Below are 18,430 nucleotides of genomic sequence, written 5' to 3'. Positions count from 1 at the left end.
CATTTTTTGTGTATGATGTCGCCCCAGCAGTCCGACTGGACACAGTGGCAAATGTTACAAATGGAAATTGTACTTTTTGATGAACTTGGAAAGCAGTAATGATTACTCTCGTCCTGGCTGATAGGTTCAATAAAACTAAAGCTACGACAGGATTAACAAAAGACGGTCTTATTTTATTTGATGTTGTTTTTAACATTGTATTTGTGTTTTTAACTGATTGTTGTAAGGTGTCCTTCAGTGATTAGAAAGGTGCCCACAAACAAAATGTATGCAGTGTATCGTTATTAATGAACGTCGCAAAGCCCAGATTTTTAACTTCCTTTTTGACAATGGCAAGAAAAAGCATTTGGAAATTTGATTTTTAAAATGATTTAGGCATTTTATTCATAAGTATTTGATAACATTTATTTAAACTTTGATATTATTTAAACCCATTCACACTTGGGACTGACATCATTTCTGTTGGTAGCTTATTTTCACCTGCATGCAGCATAAGAGCGCCATACTGCTTCACCATGTTTACTTTGAATTCTGATTTCCACTAATTTATTCAAGACTGGGGACCTCAGAAGTCTATTGGCTTTATCCTCCATTATCATTTCTTTAATGTGCCCAGGACCTAAACCATTCAGTGATTTATAGAACAAATACAAAAAATTACCCCAATTGACAAAGTAGTAAAAGTCTATTTGTGTGTGTCTGCCACTGCAGGGCATACTTGTATTTTTGTATTTTAAAGATCGTTTCTGCTGATATGTTTGCAGTTTTACCCCCTTACAGTCAATATACTTGTGGACAAGAAAGAAGTTCACAGAGCTTTAGTGCTGGGGTAAATCCAAAATATCAGCATCTACTGAGGGGAGCACAATAACGATGACTTTGAGGCAGAAAAGATAAACGCTTACACGAGGACAGCAAATGGACAACAAAAAAGGCTCAGTCCGGACAATATCTTCTGTCTCACACGAGGTTAAATGGCTTGCTCCACCGAGGCTGCAGCCGCCAAAGCCCGTGCAAAAGCAGGGGCAGCTAAAGCACGTCTGTCTTATGCAGAAAAAGAAATGGCGCTCAAGGTAGAAAAAGCACAACTTGAAGCCAAGATGCATATGCTCTCACTGCAGCAGGAAGCAGCAGTGGCTCAAGTCAAGTCAAGTCAAGAGTATTTATAGAGCACTTTCAAACAGGCTGAAGCAGATGTCCTGGAAGCTGCTATTGATGGCAGTGTTCGAAGCAGCACCAATCTCAACCTCCAGCAGTTATTTGAACCTCCAGTCGACACATTGGAGCACACAAAAGAATACGTAGCCAAGCAGGTTGAAACACCGCCCCCAACAGCCACTGATATTGAATGAAATGCAGCGTTATGAATCACCAGGTATATACTCCAGTCAACGCCGACATCTCGAGACAGGGCACAGTGAACCTTGAGATGGCTTTGTTTCCACACCACGTGAAAGCAAAACACTTCTGCAGTCACTCGAGCCTGCTGCCACCCACCCCTATTCAAACAACATGCAAGACAGTCATCAAGCTTACAAATCAAGCTACAACTCTTATCTGCCAGCCTTACACCGAATCCGCCTTACCCCTGACCAAGCCAAAGAGGCTGACTTTTCAAGATATTTAACTCGTCGAGAGCTAGTCTCAACAAGCCTAATAAAGTTTAATGATCAGCCATGGAGTTATAGGGCATGGAAACAGTCCTTTGTGAACGCCATCAAAGACCTCAAAATGATGTCCAGTGAGGAGATGGATTTGTTAATGGTGTGGTTTGGGAAGGAGTCAGCTGAGCACGGCAAACACATCAGGACTGTTCATGTCAACTTCTCAGACAGGGGACTAAAAAGAATAGGGGATAGACTGGAAACCTGCTGCGGTGCACCTGATATGGTGGAAGACTCCTTGTTTGAACGAATCAATAGCTTCCCTAAAGTCTCCAGCAGAGAATATTTAAAGCTCCAACAGCTGAGTGACTTCCTCAAAGAATTGAAGGCAGCCAAAGTAGATAAAGCAGCAAGTCCAGGCCTTGAGTTGCCGTTCCTCTCACAGATGCAATTTTGAAAGAAGGCTCGTGATGAGAGATTTTTTTTTTACTTTACGCAAAAGAGGTTTCAAAGTAATCATGCTTAAATAGCACCCCCGTTCACATGTAACGCAGAAACGTGCTACTTACTGTCATTTGGTGTCTACATTACAAGGAAAAAGGAAAATGAGGAACATCCATGTGGTGTTTTACACCAGCATTACTTAATGATCTCCTATTAACTGGACCTGACCTCAAAACCAACCTTGTTTGTGTATTTCCCATACTTCACAAGGAAGTTGTACCCAGGACAGTAAAAAGTGGACAAATATGTCACCATCTCCCAGTGAGAGAAAATCACAGCTGTCTCAAGTTTCTGTGGTTCAAGGAAAAACACCCATCTGGAGACACCATATATCCAGAGAATGGTCCATAAGTCTTTGGGAACTGTGACTTCACCTCACGGGTCATTTGTTGTCAAAGACGGTCAAAGAAGAAAGCTGAGTTTGATGTCAAGCGGTGTGTCAACTTTGACTTTGATCCAGATGACAGATTAAATTCACTCCCCTCAGTTGCAGCAACAGTAGTGCTGCTTAAGTCAAGGGTTAAGTCGTGTAGAGTTAAACTTGCTACACGAAAATGCATCAAACAAAAGAGATGTTATGAATGCATTCCCATCTCAAGAAGCTGCCATTGCCAATATCAATCATACAGCACCCCTGTTTCAGAAGAATCTTGCAGAGAGAGCTAACGGCTGCACAGCTGGCATCACTACCCACACAAAAATTACTGTACTAAAATAACCATCATTCATTCTGTTCAAATGTACAGCTCCAAGAATGTGAAAGGCTCTCAAAAGAAAGCAATCTTAAAGCCTTCGATCATTCCATTGATGATGATGCTCCCTGGAGAGTCATGAATGGCATAAGAGAAAGTGAACACCATTCACAATTCCTAATTCAGGGCAAGGATCATATTGCCACACTTCTGGTCAGGTACAACCACCTGGAAACATAAATACCAGGTCAGACTATTCCCTGAAGGTGCTTTACAAGCTGCCGGTCTATGGATTGTTGATGGTAAAACAAGAGCAAGCAGTGTGAGCAATGGATGCATCACTTGGCATACAATTCGCGCTTTGCCTCGTGCTCAAATATTTGATGCCAGTCCATCTTATCACCTATGCACTGAATTTGGCTCGTGGACAGCGTCCTCACATCATCCAAGGGGTAGCCTTGTACAAAGCAAATGGTGGACAGCGCGACTCACGTGTAGGAGTGTAAGAGCTGTACATACAGAGCTCACCAAATCATTAAATGTGTCCAGTTTCATCCATGCCCTTCATCAATACCTGCCTTTTTACAGGCCAAGTCAAACTGATCTATTCTGAGGAACCAATTGGATCAGTGCATTCAATTGGCTCAAGATTGAAGATCGACAACACATCCGTGGAAAAGTTCCTGTCCGATAAAAGTCGCCGAAGGATTTTCAATATTCCTCAAGCAATCTCACATGGGTGGGACAAGGAATTGTTTACCCGGGTGGATCCTTGACGGAACCTCAGCGATGACCCTTAAGAGACCCTCCAAACCGATTGGCAGACGCGGTGGTTCTCATCAATGCACGGCCTCTGATTCCAACGTGCGCCAACCGAGACAATCCTCAAATACTCTCGCCAGTAACACACCTCACCCTAAAGGTCAGTCCCTCAACTGATGCCATCTGTAACTGGGTCAAAGACTTCAAAACAAGCAGAAGTAGCAAGTCCAGCATTTGGGACAGATAAGACAAGCAGCACTTGAAGATACTTTCTGACAAGTGTAGTCGTTCTCAAGGAGGACCAACTGAACATAAATGACGAGCCTTTAAGACCACTTACACATCCCTATCGCATGTGGTGGAGTTTGCAAAGTGAATATCAAAGTCTCAAAAAAGAGGCTTTCTGGTGGCCAGTCACAGATGATTCTGCTTCAGGAGCCAGAGAAGCCAGAGTATCCTTTCCTTTTGGACAATTAGGTAGCAAATCTTGATTTGCGCCTTTGTACTCAGTTATGTTTAGTAAAGATAACACTTCTCGTTGGGACTGCATGGAATCAAAGATGTGTGAGCACATCGGAGACATGTTTAGCTGTTTGTTTGTACTGTAACATGACATCCTCGAACAGGGGTACCTTGACTTGCAAGTGTCCAAATTTATATTGTCCAATTTACAAGGCAGCGCTCAGTCGGTTGTTCTGTGTTTTGTGATTGCAAGTATTTTTGAACAATTTATATTCTCCAAATCAAACGTCCTGAGGACGTAATGAGAAGACGCAGATGACCTTAACTTCTTAAAATCATAGAAAAACATGAGTGATGTGTGCATGTTGTCGACTTGGCCAAGCAGAATGAGTACTTTTACAATAGGTACTAGGTTGAAGCCAAAGAGGTCAACAAAGGCTATAACAGCAGCCAATGGTGTAAAATATAATCATTACTATACTAATCCAAGAGGGTTAAAAGAAGAGTGAAAAAAATTGGTGAAAAAGGCAAAGATGAAATTTGGTCAAAGTGACGTGGAAAAAAAACTGCAATTGAGGAAAAACATGTTATTTTAAATCATTCTAATCTAATTATGATCTATGTTATATACAGTACAATGCAGTGATGGTTTTCTGAAAGGCAAAGTCAACCATTTATAAATTAATAATATGTTCTCTGTGCCCCCCATTAGTCTAAACATGGCATTCTGTTTAATATTGCATTTGTGGAATATGAACTAAGATGAAAAATCCTCCCGTTTTTATCCATGTCAGGGGGGCGGCCATTTTGCCACTTGCTGTCGAGTGAAAATGACATCTGCTTGCACCTGTTTTCTGAGTATGGTCATGTTACTTTTGCAAGCTGAGCCATGATTGAAGGTTACCTGAACCCTAAGCAATGTGATATCATTTTCAGTCGGCAGCAAGTAGCTAAATGGCCACCCCGTGAGATGGGTAAAAACGGGTGGATTTTGCTGCTTAATTCCTATTTTAGAAACACAATATTATGCAGGAAACAGTGTGCAGATGAGTTTAGACTTTCCCTTTGGTAAAAACACATTTTATTAATGTTGCCGTTTTTGTCGGGGACTCAAACAATGGTATTTGTAGAAACTTGATTTCTGATAAGAGTAATTGGAGTTATGGGCATGATTATGGAACCATATAAACTTGTAAGTCATGGTACCACTGTACATGGTTATGGTTTGTTAGCTGTGTTTAATGTTTTATTCACAGTTTAAGTCCATTGTCCAACAAAATACCTCCATTGAGCAACCACTACGAGGGAACTTGGTTTTACTTATATGACCCTGTAAAGGGAAACAAAAAATGTTTTATAAATTTGACCCAACACAGAAGAGTATCATTAAGAACCATACCATATATGAATCAATAGAAAAATATACTACTAATAAAATCAAGCATATAAAATACGGCTCCAGTATAATGAAAAATGGAGATGGCCTTCCAGCTTTATGACAGTGCGGGCTTGTGCACCGAAGGGCACGTATTATATTGTGGTGGAAGGCTGACTCATGCCACCGGGCAGAGTGCATCACTGGGCCCCGTTTTAGCCACACACACCAATTCCAACAACAGACAAGGTGAAAAAAGGCTTTATCTCAACGATTCAATAAAGTGTTCTCACTGTTTGCAGGTTTTCAGCGCTGATCCTCAAACATATTTCATGCATTTACAGACAAGTTACGAAAATGGCTTTACCATTAGATAGGCAAAGACAAAAACTCTGGTCAACTGTGGAATAAGTGTAAAAGAATTAATAATAATATGACAATGAAAATGATTTTATTTCCCAAGGAACCTGAACATTTGTTTTTCCATTTCCAACTGTTGTTTTTCCATCCATTACTACACACTGGATGTGTTAATAATAATAATAATAATAATAGTAATAAATTATGATGGCCTGGTGGTCAACTGGTTAGCGCATCGGCCTCAAAGTGCAGAGTTGCAGGGTTCGATCCTGGCTCCAGCCTTTCTGAGGGGAGTTTGCATGTTGTCCCCGTGCCTGTGTGGGGTTTCTCCGGGTACTCCGGTTTCCTCCCACATTCCAAAAACATGCAGGTTAACAGAACACTCTCAAGTGTTCTTGCGTGTAAGTGTGAGCGCAGAACATTTTTCGTCTGTGTGCCCTGCGATTGGGTGGCGACCAATTGAGGGTGTCCCCAGCCTACTGCCCTAAGACAGCTGGGATAGGCTCCAGCACGCCCCACGACCCTTGTGAGGATAAGCGGATCAGAAAATGGCTGGACGGATGGATAATAAATGAGACTGAAAACAGACTAGCCTGTGATTTAGAGCTAACATTATGCACTGTGTAACAAAGCTGAATTGAAAGCATGCTGTCTAAATCTATTCACAGCAGGATTTGTGATTATTTGAGGAGTGATCGTGTATATATTTGTTCTGTGGAACTGTGTGATGTCAGGGAGTGTATGTTGGCTTTCAGATGGATACAATGGATGATACACGTTAGTGAGGACTGAAACATGAAGTAACGACTTGCTTGAGTTACATTACGAAATGGCATTTCCAAAGGTGATGCAAAGAAAAGATTTGCAATCACCACTGTTTACCGCCGCTTGCTGAATCCATCAGAATCAAAATCATCTTTATTGGCCAAGAATGTAGAACGCACAAGGAAATTGTCTCCGGTACTAAAGTCTACACTTGTGTTATCAATAACATGCAACTACAATAAACGCGAATACTTGGAAAAAGGAGACAGCCGCTGCAGTGTGTCTAGCGTTGCCAAAGTCTGAACATTTTTAAAAGACTCTGGCAGAGGTGGCATTAAACACTAAAAGCGTAAGATGGAGTGATAGATGGCGTGATAGAACCGAGCTGAAAGCAGGGGCGAGAGCGCACTGTAATGCCGAAAAGGTTTCAGAGTCACAGGTACAGAGTGAGACAGGTCATTACATGAGAAAGGGCGGTTTTATTAGTGGGGAAAAGTTTCCCAACACACCCTCGCCACAGCTGACAAAGGTAAAGACAGTCTATTTGCTGCCTCCAACAAAAAGGTGAAGGGGATGCTGGAGGTGAATGGATGTGGGTTTCGAGTTTTGCAAGACTCCAATTATGTTCCAAATTACAACCATTTCCTCTTGGAATGTGTTTATCATTATCAATCTGAAAAATCACAGTCAATAACACACCCGTGGAGAATAGCCCCCCCCCCCCGAAATCACCCTAAACACCTTTTTTCCTCTCTGTACTTGTATATGTTACGTGCCCCTTGTACCTTGTTGGTATCTTTTATTAGCAGCGTGAATAATAGGAAGAAATCAAGATTCAAATTATACCAGTCAATATATATATATATATATATATATATATATATATATATATTATGGCGGCTGGATAGCTCAGTTGGTAAGGCATCGGTTTGGCATACGGGAGACGGTGGTTCGAATCCCGCTTGGGGCAAAAATGAGCACATAACACCATCCAGTGTGGGTCCTTGGGCAAGATCCTTCACGCTAATGCCTACCTCATACAATGATGAGAGACAATAAAACGAATGACATGCCGGCTCAGACGTCGCCCGGCCAAACAAGGTCTGCGTCAGGTGCTGGGGAACCAGAGCACCTTGATGAAAAATGGGCTACTGGAACAAAGCGGAGATGGGCGAGATACGATAACATGGTTCTGTTGGAATGCTACTACTCAAGCAACCCTAGTCAGAGGGGTTACATGCAGAGAATGTGGGCTAAATGGTTACTTCGAAACCCACAGTCACGGTTGACCGCGAAACAACTAGTAGCTCAGTGTTCCAACATCCACAAACGGCAACTGCTGTCACAACTTGAGATTGATGAGGTACAACGCAGGGTCCATGGTGAAGGGCCCCAGGCTGCCAGATCAGAGGAGGAGGTCATACAAGAGATTGGGAGGCAACCCCCAATGAATGCAGATGATGAGATTGGGTGGCCAGCCCCAATGAATGAAATGCTGAGCGAGGCAGCAACTGACCTGAAAGCTAAGATCATGGCGAGAATGAAAGCGGGGCAACCTAGAAACCGATTACAACGGCTATGTGAAGTACCATCTGAAAGTCTCATAGAAAGTGTGAATGCAGCACTGAGGGCGATCCCTACCGTAACGATCACAGAAACCAATGAGCTGATATACGCTTCAGCATCAGTGATCCTGGAGACTCTGGGCTATAAGAGCAACCATGGTAGCCATGAGATACGTTACCCACCATGGAAAAGACGGTTGGAGGCTAAGATCAAGGCGGCCCGGAAAGATGTGAGTCAATTAACGGAGGCCCAGAGAGGTGTGATGAAAAGGCCGATACCCGAGAGGTACATCCAGATGACCATACCTGAAGCACTCGAAACTGCCAAACAAAGGCTCCAAGCCTTGTCCAGTCGCCTAAAGCGGTACACGAAAGAGAATGAGGCCAGACGAATAAACAGGCTGTTCGCAACACAACCTGCGAAAGTGTACGCTCAGTGGCAGGGTCCTAACAACAGAGCTGACCCACCAAGACTGGAAACTGAAAGGTACTGGAAAGGCATATGGGAGAAGGAGGTTGCACATAACAGCAGTGCACAATGGCTGGTGACCCTGAGACGGAGCACAGAAACCTCCCTGAACAGAACCCGGTTACCATAACAGTGGCAGACATACAGGAAAGAGTCTCAGATATGAAGAACTGGACAGCACCAGGCCCGGACATGGTCCACACCTACTGGCTAAAGAAACTCACAGCACTCCATGAGCGCCTAGCAGTACAAATGAACCAGCTGCTGAGGGATGGGACTCACCCAGAATGGCTAACCGAAGGGCGAACCATCCTGATCATGAAGGATCCCTCAAAGGGTGCAGCCCCATCCAACTATCGGCCAATAACCTGTCTCTCCACAACATGGAAGCTCATGTCAGGCATCATTGCGGCTAAGATAAGTGGACACATGGATCAATACATGAACGAAGCACAGAAGGGCATTGGTAGAGATACCAGAGGAGCCAAACATCAGCTCCTGGTTGACAGAACAGTCGCACAAGACTGCAGGTCCCGACGTACCAACCTGTGCACAGCTTGGATTGATTACAGGAAAGCCTATGACTCGATGCCACATACATGGATCACTGAATGCTTGGAGTTGTATAAGGTGAACAGGACCCTAAGAGCCTTCGTTGCGAACTCGATGAGGATGTGGAAAACCACACTTGAAGCCAATGGCAAGCCACTTACCCAAGTGTCCATCAAATGTGGCATATACCAAGGTGATGCACTATCCCCACTGCTGTTCTGCATAGGACTGAACCCCCTAAGCCAAGTAATCACCAAGACAGGCTATGGACACCGCCTCAGAAATGGAGCTACAATCAGTCACCTCCTCTACATGGATGACATAAAGCTGTATGCTAAGAGCGAAAGGGACATAGATTCCCTGATCCACACAACCAGGATCTACAGCAGCGACATCGGGATGTCATTCGGGCTTGAGAAATGTAGTCGGATGGTGACTAAGAGAGGAAAGGTAGTCCGCACTGAAGGGGTCTCACTCCCTGAAGGAACAATAGCAGACATTGAGGACAGCTACAAGTACCTTGGTATACCACAAGCCAATGGCAACCTCGAACTGGCAACAAGGAAAGCGGCTACGGCCAAATACCTCCAGCGAGTGAGGCAAGTCCTAAGAAGCCAGCTCAATGGCAAGAATAAGACCCGGGCAATAAACAGCTATGCCCTGCCAGTGATCAGATACCCTGCAGGAATAATAAGGTGGCCAAAGGAAGAGATTCAGACCACGGATGTTAAGACTCGAAAGCTCCTAACCATGCATGGAGGGTTCCATCCCAAATCCAGCACCCTGAGACTGTACGCAAGCCGAAAGGATGGAGGCCGGGGACTAGTGAGTGTGAGAGCCACTGTCCAGGATGAAACATCCAAGCTCCATGAATACATCAAGGAGAAGGCTCCAACGGATGACGTACTCAGAGAATGTCTCAGACAATGGGGAACAGAAGATGAGGCGCTGGAAGAGGGACCATCATGGGAGGACAAGCCCCTACACGGGATGTACCACCGGACCATAACTGAAGTGGCTGATCTCAAGAAGTCCTATCAGTGGCTAGAGAGGGCTGGCCTGAAGGACAGCACAGAGGCACTCATCCTGGCTGCTCAGGAGCAGGCCTTGAGCACCAGAGCCATCGAGGCCCAGATATACCACACCAGACAAGACCCAAGGTGTAGGTTGTGCAAAGAGACACCTGAGACGATCCAACACATAACTGCAGGGTGTAAGATGCTGGCAGGGAAAGCCTACATGGAACGCCATAACCAGGTGGCTGGCATAGTCTACCGAAACATCTGTGCGGAGTATGGACTGGAAACCCCAAGGTCAAAATGGGAAACACCTCCGAAGGTGGTGGAGAATGACAGAGCGAAGATCCTGTGGGACTTCCAGATCCAGACTGACAAGATGGTAATGGCGAACCAACCAGATATCGTGATCATAGATAAAGGGCAGAGGAAAGCCGTTGTAGTGGATGTAGCGGTCCCAAGTGATGGAAACATCAGGAAGAAGGAACATGAGAAACTCGAGAAATACCAAGGGCTCAGAGAGGAGCTGGAGAGAGCCTGGAAGGTAAAGGTGACAGTCGTGCCTGTGGTGGTCGGAGCACTCGGGGCAGTGACCCCCAAACTAGATGAGTGGTTGCAACAGATCCCGGGAACAACATCGGACATCTCAGTCCAGAAATGTGCAGTGCTGGGAACAGCAAGGATACTGCGCAGAACCCTCAAGCTTCCTGGCCTCTGGTAGAGGACCCGAGCTGAATGAGGGACGGACACCACCCGAGGGGTGAGATGAGGATTTTTTATTTTTTTATATATATATATATATATATATATAATGCTCTTTTCCAATACCTATGATAAAGGTCTTTCAAAGTATTTTGTTTTAATTACGTTTTTGAAAATCATGTTCTTATACTTAAGAATTTTTGGCAGCTTGTTTAATTCTTTGCTTTTGAAACCCTTTCACTCTCTAACTGCTTTGAAAAGTACTTTTAATTACATTATGTGAAGCATTTTGAGTTACGTTGCAGACGATATGTGCTATATCAGAGCTTCGTATTTATTTATTTTACTGCCTCGGTACCGGTAAACGTCTTCATGTGAAAAATGTTCGTTTTTTATTTATTTTATTTTTTTACTAAGCCCCATGTGTAACAGCCGCTGTCAACTTGAGATTTTTTTTTTCCGTGCAGCAAAAATGAATGTTTTGAGGGGCCTCAACAAAACACCTGAGGGTTGAGAAATGTGCAAATCTTGGTTAAAGGGGAACTAAATGTAAACATTCCTTTTGCAGACATGTTCTACGTGCCATGTCAGGCGGCTGGCATTTTGGCATTTAGCATGTTTGCTGATTTTTTAGCACAACTACGGTGACATGACAGTTTAAGTTAAATTAGCCTGTCAAACCATCATGTCATAAACCTGTAGTTATGCTAGTAGTCACACACGGTACCCGAGATTGATGAAAAGTGATCACAATATTAATACGGTAATTTCCAGGAAACTAGCACAGGCAAGTCTCAATGCCATATTCTGCGTCAAATCGCTCCTCTTGGTTGAATTAATTGATGGGCAACACAGGAACGCTGTTATGACATTTTTACTGTTCATACTGCATGACATGCTGCAATTGCCATTCTGCTTACACAACCCATGGTGCAAACCTAAGTAGCTCTAACTGTATCCGTGATGAAAAAAGATCAAATAAGACACTAGGTTACATTTTCGAACAATAAATTTAATTGAAAAGAATCTAATTAACATCACAGCATTTTGAGTCATTAAAAAAACTGGGGAAAAAATTAATCAATAAAGCCCATGAACACACCGTGCTTGATTCTATAATTTCTCCGCCATGCACGACGAAATGAACATCACACAGAGAGAATTAACAGTACGCACAAATGCGACATGCCAAATGCAAATCGAGATTCAAAACTTGTCTATGTTTAAGAGGCTGGAAAATCTTAATGAAATCTGGAAAAAAAATGCCTCAGGGGGGTTTTGTTCCCTACATTAAAACGGCATTGGAAACATTTTGAGAAGAAAACAATCTCATCATCGCAGCTACTCTTTCCCGCCATGCTTTGCCCAATGGTGCATAAAAGTAAATGCATCACAGAAAGAAAATGGAAGCAACTAAAAAGGGACCCAAAAAAAAAAAAACAACTCGACATCACGCTGCTTGTTTTGTTTTAGCCCTAGGACTGATTTAAGAGCAGACTGTCAAACGCGCTTATCATTTGGCTGCCTCAGTAGCACGAGGACCTTGGAAAACAAAGCAAGTCCCACAGCGTTCCACAAGTCTCCCTGGGAAACACGGCAAGCTTTCAAGGATGCCGAGACATTTCAGGGCCGCTTCCGCTTGTTGCCATCTCCATCCACATCTTGATTAGTTCTTTGTTTTCCTGTGACTGCCTGATTTGGTAGTTATATTTATTTTTTTTCCAGGCTGATGGAAAACATTTCATGTTTTGCATGCATAAAAGCACAATTCCATTTTGGCTCACTCAACCATGAAACCATTTTAGACCCATATTGTTATCAAACACACAAATGTTAATCTTGCCACATCCAAATAAAACTGTGACCTGTTAGAGATGCCAAATCCAAGACGGCAACAATAATACATGTCCGTAACGTGGTGGTCACAATATAACCATCTTCCACTAAAATGGAAAGGTCGGACAGTTTCTTTGATAGAACGTCAAGATTTTAGGAGACACTCTGTGCCTTGGATTCCTGAAGAGATGCAAATAGCCATTACAGGCTCTACTGGAGAAAAAAAAATAATCTCAAATAGTCAATTCCTTCCTCCTCGTTCAAGCTGCAATATCGCCTCTACAGTGATCCTTCGCTATATTGACCTTCATTCATCGCGGCTTCACGACATGGCTGTTTTTTAACAAAGCACTGTAATTCCGAAAAAAATGTCGAGTGGCTCAGAGGTTTTGTACATGGCTATATGCAGGATTGGGTCCAGGCGCCGACATCGACCAATGACAGCACGAGTGGATTTATCCCGTGAGCTGATTGGCTAGATGCCCCGCCCAGCACCTTCCCTTGTGTCTGATCACATGATTGACTCTGATCAGTCTCATCATGTGGTGCAGGACATGTATGATGACTGGAAGACAGTAGTGAGGTATGCTGTAAGTGTGACGGAGGAATTCAAGGTGGAGGTGGGACTTCACCCGGTGTCAGCTCTGAGCCCCTTTTTATTCTCTTTGGTGATGGACAGGCTGACAGACGAGGCTGAAATCTCCATGCACTGTGATGTTTGCAGATGACATTGTGATCTGTCGTGAGAGCAGGGAACAGGTGGAGGAGAAACTAGAGGGGCGGAGATTTGCCCTGGAAAGGAGAGGGATGAAGGTCAGTCAAAGCAAGACAGAGTACATGTGTGTGAATGAGAGGGACCCAAGTACAAGACCGAGGTTACAGGGAGATGAGATAAAGAAGGTGGAGGATTTCAAGTACTTGGGGTCCAGGGCAATGGAGAATGAGGAAAAGAGGTGAAGGAGCGTGTACAGACAGGCTAGAGAAAAGTGTCAGGTGTGATGTCTGATGGAAGAGTTTCAGCTAAGATGAAAGGAAAGGTATATAAAACTGCGGTGAGACCAGCCATGTCGATTGGACTGGAGACAGTGCCACTGAAGAAAAGACGGGAGGCAGAGCTGGAGGTAGCAGAGTGGGAGTGACCAAGGTTGGATAGGATCAGGAATGAGTACATCAGAGGGACAACTCATGTTTGAAGATTTGGAGAGAAAGTCAGAGAGACCAGACTGAGATGGTTTGAACATGTCCAGAGGAGAAAAAGTGAATATATTGGGAGAAGGATGCTGAGTCTTGAACTGCCAGTCAGGAGGCAGAGAGGAAGACCAAAGAGGAGATTTAGGGATGTAATAAAAGAGGACATGAAGGTAGCTGGTGTGAGAAGAGAATGCACGAAGCAGGGTTAGATGGAGGCAACTGATTCGCTGTGGCGACGCCTGATGGGAAAAGAACAAGAATCCATTGTTTAGAGCCACTGTTAAATTTGAAATTGTCCAAATCCTCCAATTTTAGCCCCTAATAAATAGCGTCTGATTTCCCGTTGCTCCCCATGAAAGCATTACCTTTTGTGTTTCAACAAAGAACCACATTTGCAAACATCTGGTTTTACTTGGGGGGGGATATGGTTTGCAGGTTATGGATCAAACCAGTACCAGAACTTAATTATCATCCATTCACAGAAGAAATAGTCAGCTGGGGACTGAGATGGCCATGGGGGGAGCTCGATTCTATTGTTGGTGAACCATTAATACAATTTCCAGGATGAAAGTAATCTTCTGCAATAAAAATTGAATTTATTTTAAGGCTTTTAACCCACCTTCACCAGGGTTGTCAATAATTAGGGAGGAAACTGCGCTAATCCCGCTATTGATAGGAAAACAGTCCAACGTTTTCCCTGCCTCTCACCCACATGCAGCTGGGATAGGCTTGAAAAGCAACCAGAAAGTTGAAAATGAAAAACTTACTCTCTCTGTCAGAGGTGAAGAAGTCAGAGACATTGAGAAGAAAAGTGTGCTTCACATCCTTGATTTTAACCTACTGATGTTTATTTATGCACTTATGTGAAATACAAAATAAAAGTCACTTGTTTTTGGCCACTTGAAAAAAACAGTGTGATGATGTTTTTCTATTGTGTGTGTGTGTGTGTGTGTGTGTGTGTGTGTGTGTGTGTGTGTGTGTGTGTGTGTGTGTGTGTGTGTGTGAGAATGCCAAGTGTGCTGCCAGAGGAACAGATGGACATTAAGAGGAACAGGAGGAGACAGAGGTGATAAAACGTCTTGCTTCACATCAGAAAGATGAAGTTTGATTAAAAGAGAAAGAAAAACAGAGCAAAAACGAAACGGGTCGCAGTCGTTTGAAAGCTACTGCGTTGATTCCAACTTCCTCCCACATCCTCAAAAAATGCACATTCGGTGCATTGGAACAAAAAAAGAATCAAGAATAAAAATGCTTGCACATTTTCCATAGGTTTGGAATGGCAATTTCAACATCAGCAAACGTTCACCGTGCCGTCTGTGATTTGTCGCAACAACAAGCTTGTAAAAGGTTGAGGTGAGCTCACCTCTTGTCGCCTTGGCTTGTCTCACTCGCCACACGGTCTTGGGAATTTCAAAGTTGTAGTTTGCAGGTAGGGCTTTCATGGCTTCCCGCAACTCAGGATCCTTCAGTATTTCATCTGGAATCTGATTGGCCACTCGCCGAGGTCCTCGAACTGAAGAGAGTTTCATTTCAAAAAGATTCAGTCAGTCCGGCACACAGAAAGCCAAAATGTGGCTCACTTCTCAATAGTTATTGTGAATTGCCTGCGTGCATAATTGACTTCAGAAAGATGTGTAGCAAAACGCCTGAATCACTAGATAGCTCAGTATACATAAAAAAAGATACTTTATTTATTGATTCCCCGAGGTAACCTTGGTGTGCAGTAGCCACAATTGCAGTCACACTCAAAAGAATAATCACGTACCAAAGTATGCATACATAGGTAGAAAAGATTTCTCGTCTAAGTGCGTGTGCGTGTGTGCATTGTATACATAGCAAGACAACTAAGACAGGATGTATTTTTGCTACTTCGGGTAAACGCATCAGCAGATACACCAAGCCAAGTACCACGAACTCGGGTGGCAAGAAAAATGTAAACGGGACATCGTAAAACACGTCAGTGGAATTTCTCCATGGTTTGAAACCAGACTGCGACATTGAAGCACGCTCCTAAATTTGACGAATTATCTTTTTTATAAATGTTTCCGATATTATTTTCAAGCGTTTAGCATTGCCAGCCAGTCTATATACTCATCTTTTTAAAAAGCAACTGTTATTACATTCCGGCAATTGATTTTCGACACACGAGTGGGATGTTTACAACATTATGTCTCACTTTTTGCGTAAACTCCATCGTTACATAAGGGACATTTTAAAATACCTCAAACATGTATCTGTCATTGGCATCAATAATCTCCGAAGAAAAACGTTGCAATTACAGTACCTGCTGCGGGCTTTTTGACAGGAACAATCTGCTTGTCACACGAGGGCGCCGCCATGTTTTTCTTCCATTCGAAACAGGAAACATCAGCCAGGCCAGAGAAGTCGATCACAGAGCATGGATTTGAACTGCTCGCGCACATAGAAGTAGACAGACAATCGAATTGCCCGGTAAATTACCAAGGGTATTGTATCAACATTGGAGAATTAATTTAACTGCGGATTCATACAAAACAAAACAGATCTTATTTTAATAACTAATCATTCCCATATTCCAAATCCGATCGATTTGGGGAAAGTTTTCTTGTTACTGTATTTAGTGCTAGGACACCTCCGTGTTTTATTGTCGCTCATCTGTTTAAAGAGTTTAAATATAGTTTTGCGTCATGCGTGATTGAGTTTCTCTGCTAGTGTATCTGTTTGGCGCTCCGGTGAGAGAGGCTGCGCCCGGAGGAGGATAAGGAGCATGAGGAGAAGGAGGAGGAGGTGAAAGCGTCACAACATCACTTTCTCCCTTCTTGAGCACAAGTGCGTGCTGCACGGATGCGCGGACTTCTGCAGACAGGCAACGTCTAACTGTCATCAGAGTGTGTCTTTTAATATGTGATTTTAATGATGCATCCATGGAATTGGTTGCTTTTACTCGAATAATTAACGATTTCGTGTTTGGCGGAGATGCGGCTTTAGCGACTCTGACTGGTCGAAAAGAGGATTGATTTGATTTATTTTTAGTGATTTTGGGAGAAGCATTCAGTCACCAAACCTCTTCACGAAAGCGTCGTGTCCGACGGAAGGAATTGCTGCGCGTGGGTCCGTTTCGCGGATGATCCCCAATCAATATATTGAACTCTGTGGAGAATATTAATAACACCTGCACAACGGGAAGGGCAGTTACGTGACACTAAGAATTTTGTTTTTGAAAGAGTGGGGGTCTACGGATCAACTTCCGCAAGTCTGGAATATTTGGATCGATGATTTCAAGAGGACGGAGGAGCAAATTCATTTAGGTCGCCAACATGTTCAAGAGGGGTGAGTGTAACTGAACTTTTATTGTGCATGTTTGAATATTTCATGGATATTTCCTGACGCACACGTGCGAGCACGCAGTCGATGCGTCTTGATTTTGCAAGTGAAGCTGTCCCACCTGCCTGGCTGGTACTGAGTGCAATATTCATACGTGTGTATGCGCGGAAATGTGCCTGTTGTAACACAGCAGATGCCGCACTGCAGTTTATATGACTTGTCCCCGGGTCACAAGGCTGAAGAATTGTTTTTATGGCGATTATTATTGTTGGACTTGATGCTCCACAAGGTTATTCACCCCGGGCCACACACGAAATGATGGACCAAGACTTATTTTCACCTCATATGTGACCAAGCCCTGTCCCAAAAAAATACTTTAATATCAAGTTTCTGTCGGGATGGAAAATTCACCTTCAATTGTTTATGTTTTGGGAAGGGCTTGGGAGGGTCACTTAATGGGCTTGTCTGCAGAAGATGAATGGCAGCCACAAGACATTAATACTTATATGTCCTCTCATCTATCTATCGGTCACTTGAATCCATGTTGCTGCTGAACAATAATTAAGGGGGGTGTAATCAAAGTAGATGCAAGGAGTCCCTGATGAGGTTCCCACAGATCCCCCACTAGAAGAACCATTGCACAAGTACGGGCCACTGTCTGTGCTGTGATGCCGACCTTTTTCAAAGCATTCCAACATAAAACTGTATGTGTGATTCAGATGCAGCGACGAGCAGCAACAGGAATTCTTGAGATTTCATTGAAGCCATGTTATTTTTATTTTTATTCAGTTATTTTTTCCCTTCTTGTTGTAATTTTAATAAACAGGGGCAAGACCAGACTGGTTGTCGGCCCCACGGACTGATTGTCCGTGAACTTACCCTGTCGTTTCAAGCTGAAAAACAGCCAACTCAATTCTCATGTTCAAAACATAAGCACGGTTTGGTGGCAAGTTTGTGAAAGAAGAAGCCTAATTTATGTGAGATGAGTCACACGGGGCATGTGATTTAGCACAACAACAAATATGGCTGACGAACAAAACGTGTTGACTAGCATGAGGGTACATTGAAGTCAATAGTGGGTATACGATTAAAAAAAAAGTATTTTTAACACAGTAATTCCAAATACTTGACTAGGAGTGGATATTGTGGCCAAATGTATCTTCACACAAAGGATTGATTGTCTTGCTAAGCTTTTCTGTAATGGATTGTGATAACTCACCATTTACAACACATGCACACAACCTGCTGACGGCACTGTGACACTAAGCTAAT

At 43.4% G+C, this 18,430-nt stretch overlaps 2 protein-coding genes across 3 annotated transcripts in view; one reads left to right on the top strand and one right to left on the bottom strand.

Annotated features, from left to right (window-relative positions):
• Nucleotides 1-18,430, bottom strand: part of dph1 (diphthamide biosynthesis 1) — a 279,042-nt gene that overhangs the window by 60,438 nt on the left and 200,174 nt on the right. The window contains exons 2-3 of the mRNA XM_052077525.1: nucleotides 16,140-16,200; nucleotides 15,219-15,368 (exon numbers count right to left, since the gene is read on the bottom strand). Of these exons, the coding sequence (XP_051933485.1) occupies nucleotides 15,219-15,368; nucleotides 16,140-16,194 (205 nt within the window). The 5' untranslated portion in view covers nucleotides 16,195-16,200. The remainder of the gene's footprint in view (nucleotides 1-15,218; nucleotides 15,369-16,139; nucleotides 16,201-18,430) is intronic.
• rtn4rl1b (reticulon 4 receptor-like 1b) overlaps nucleotides 16,294-18,430 on the top strand; it is a 135,070-nt gene continuing 132,933 nt past the window's right edge. The window contains exon 1 of one of the 2 annotated variants that reach the window (XM_052077515.1): nucleotides 16,294-17,164. Coding sequence is in view for 1 of the 2 variants with exons in the window: in XM_052077516.1 (XP_051933476.1) it covers nucleotides 17,152-17,164 (13 nt within the window). In the remaining variant the exon portion in view is untranslated. The remainder of the gene's footprint in view (nucleotides 17,165-18,430) is intronic. The other variant, XM_052077516.1, reaches the window with a different exon arrangement.

Source organism: Hippocampus zosterae, chromosome 10, assembly GCF_025434085.1.
Source record: "Hippocampus zosterae strain Florida chromosome 10, ASM2543408v3, whole genome shotgun sequence".
Classification (NCBI taxonomy): Eukaryota; Metazoa; Chordata; class Actinopteri; order Syngnathiformes; family Syngnathidae; genus Hippocampus; species Hippocampus zosterae.
This window is presented reverse-complemented; position numbering and strand designations above follow the sequence as displayed.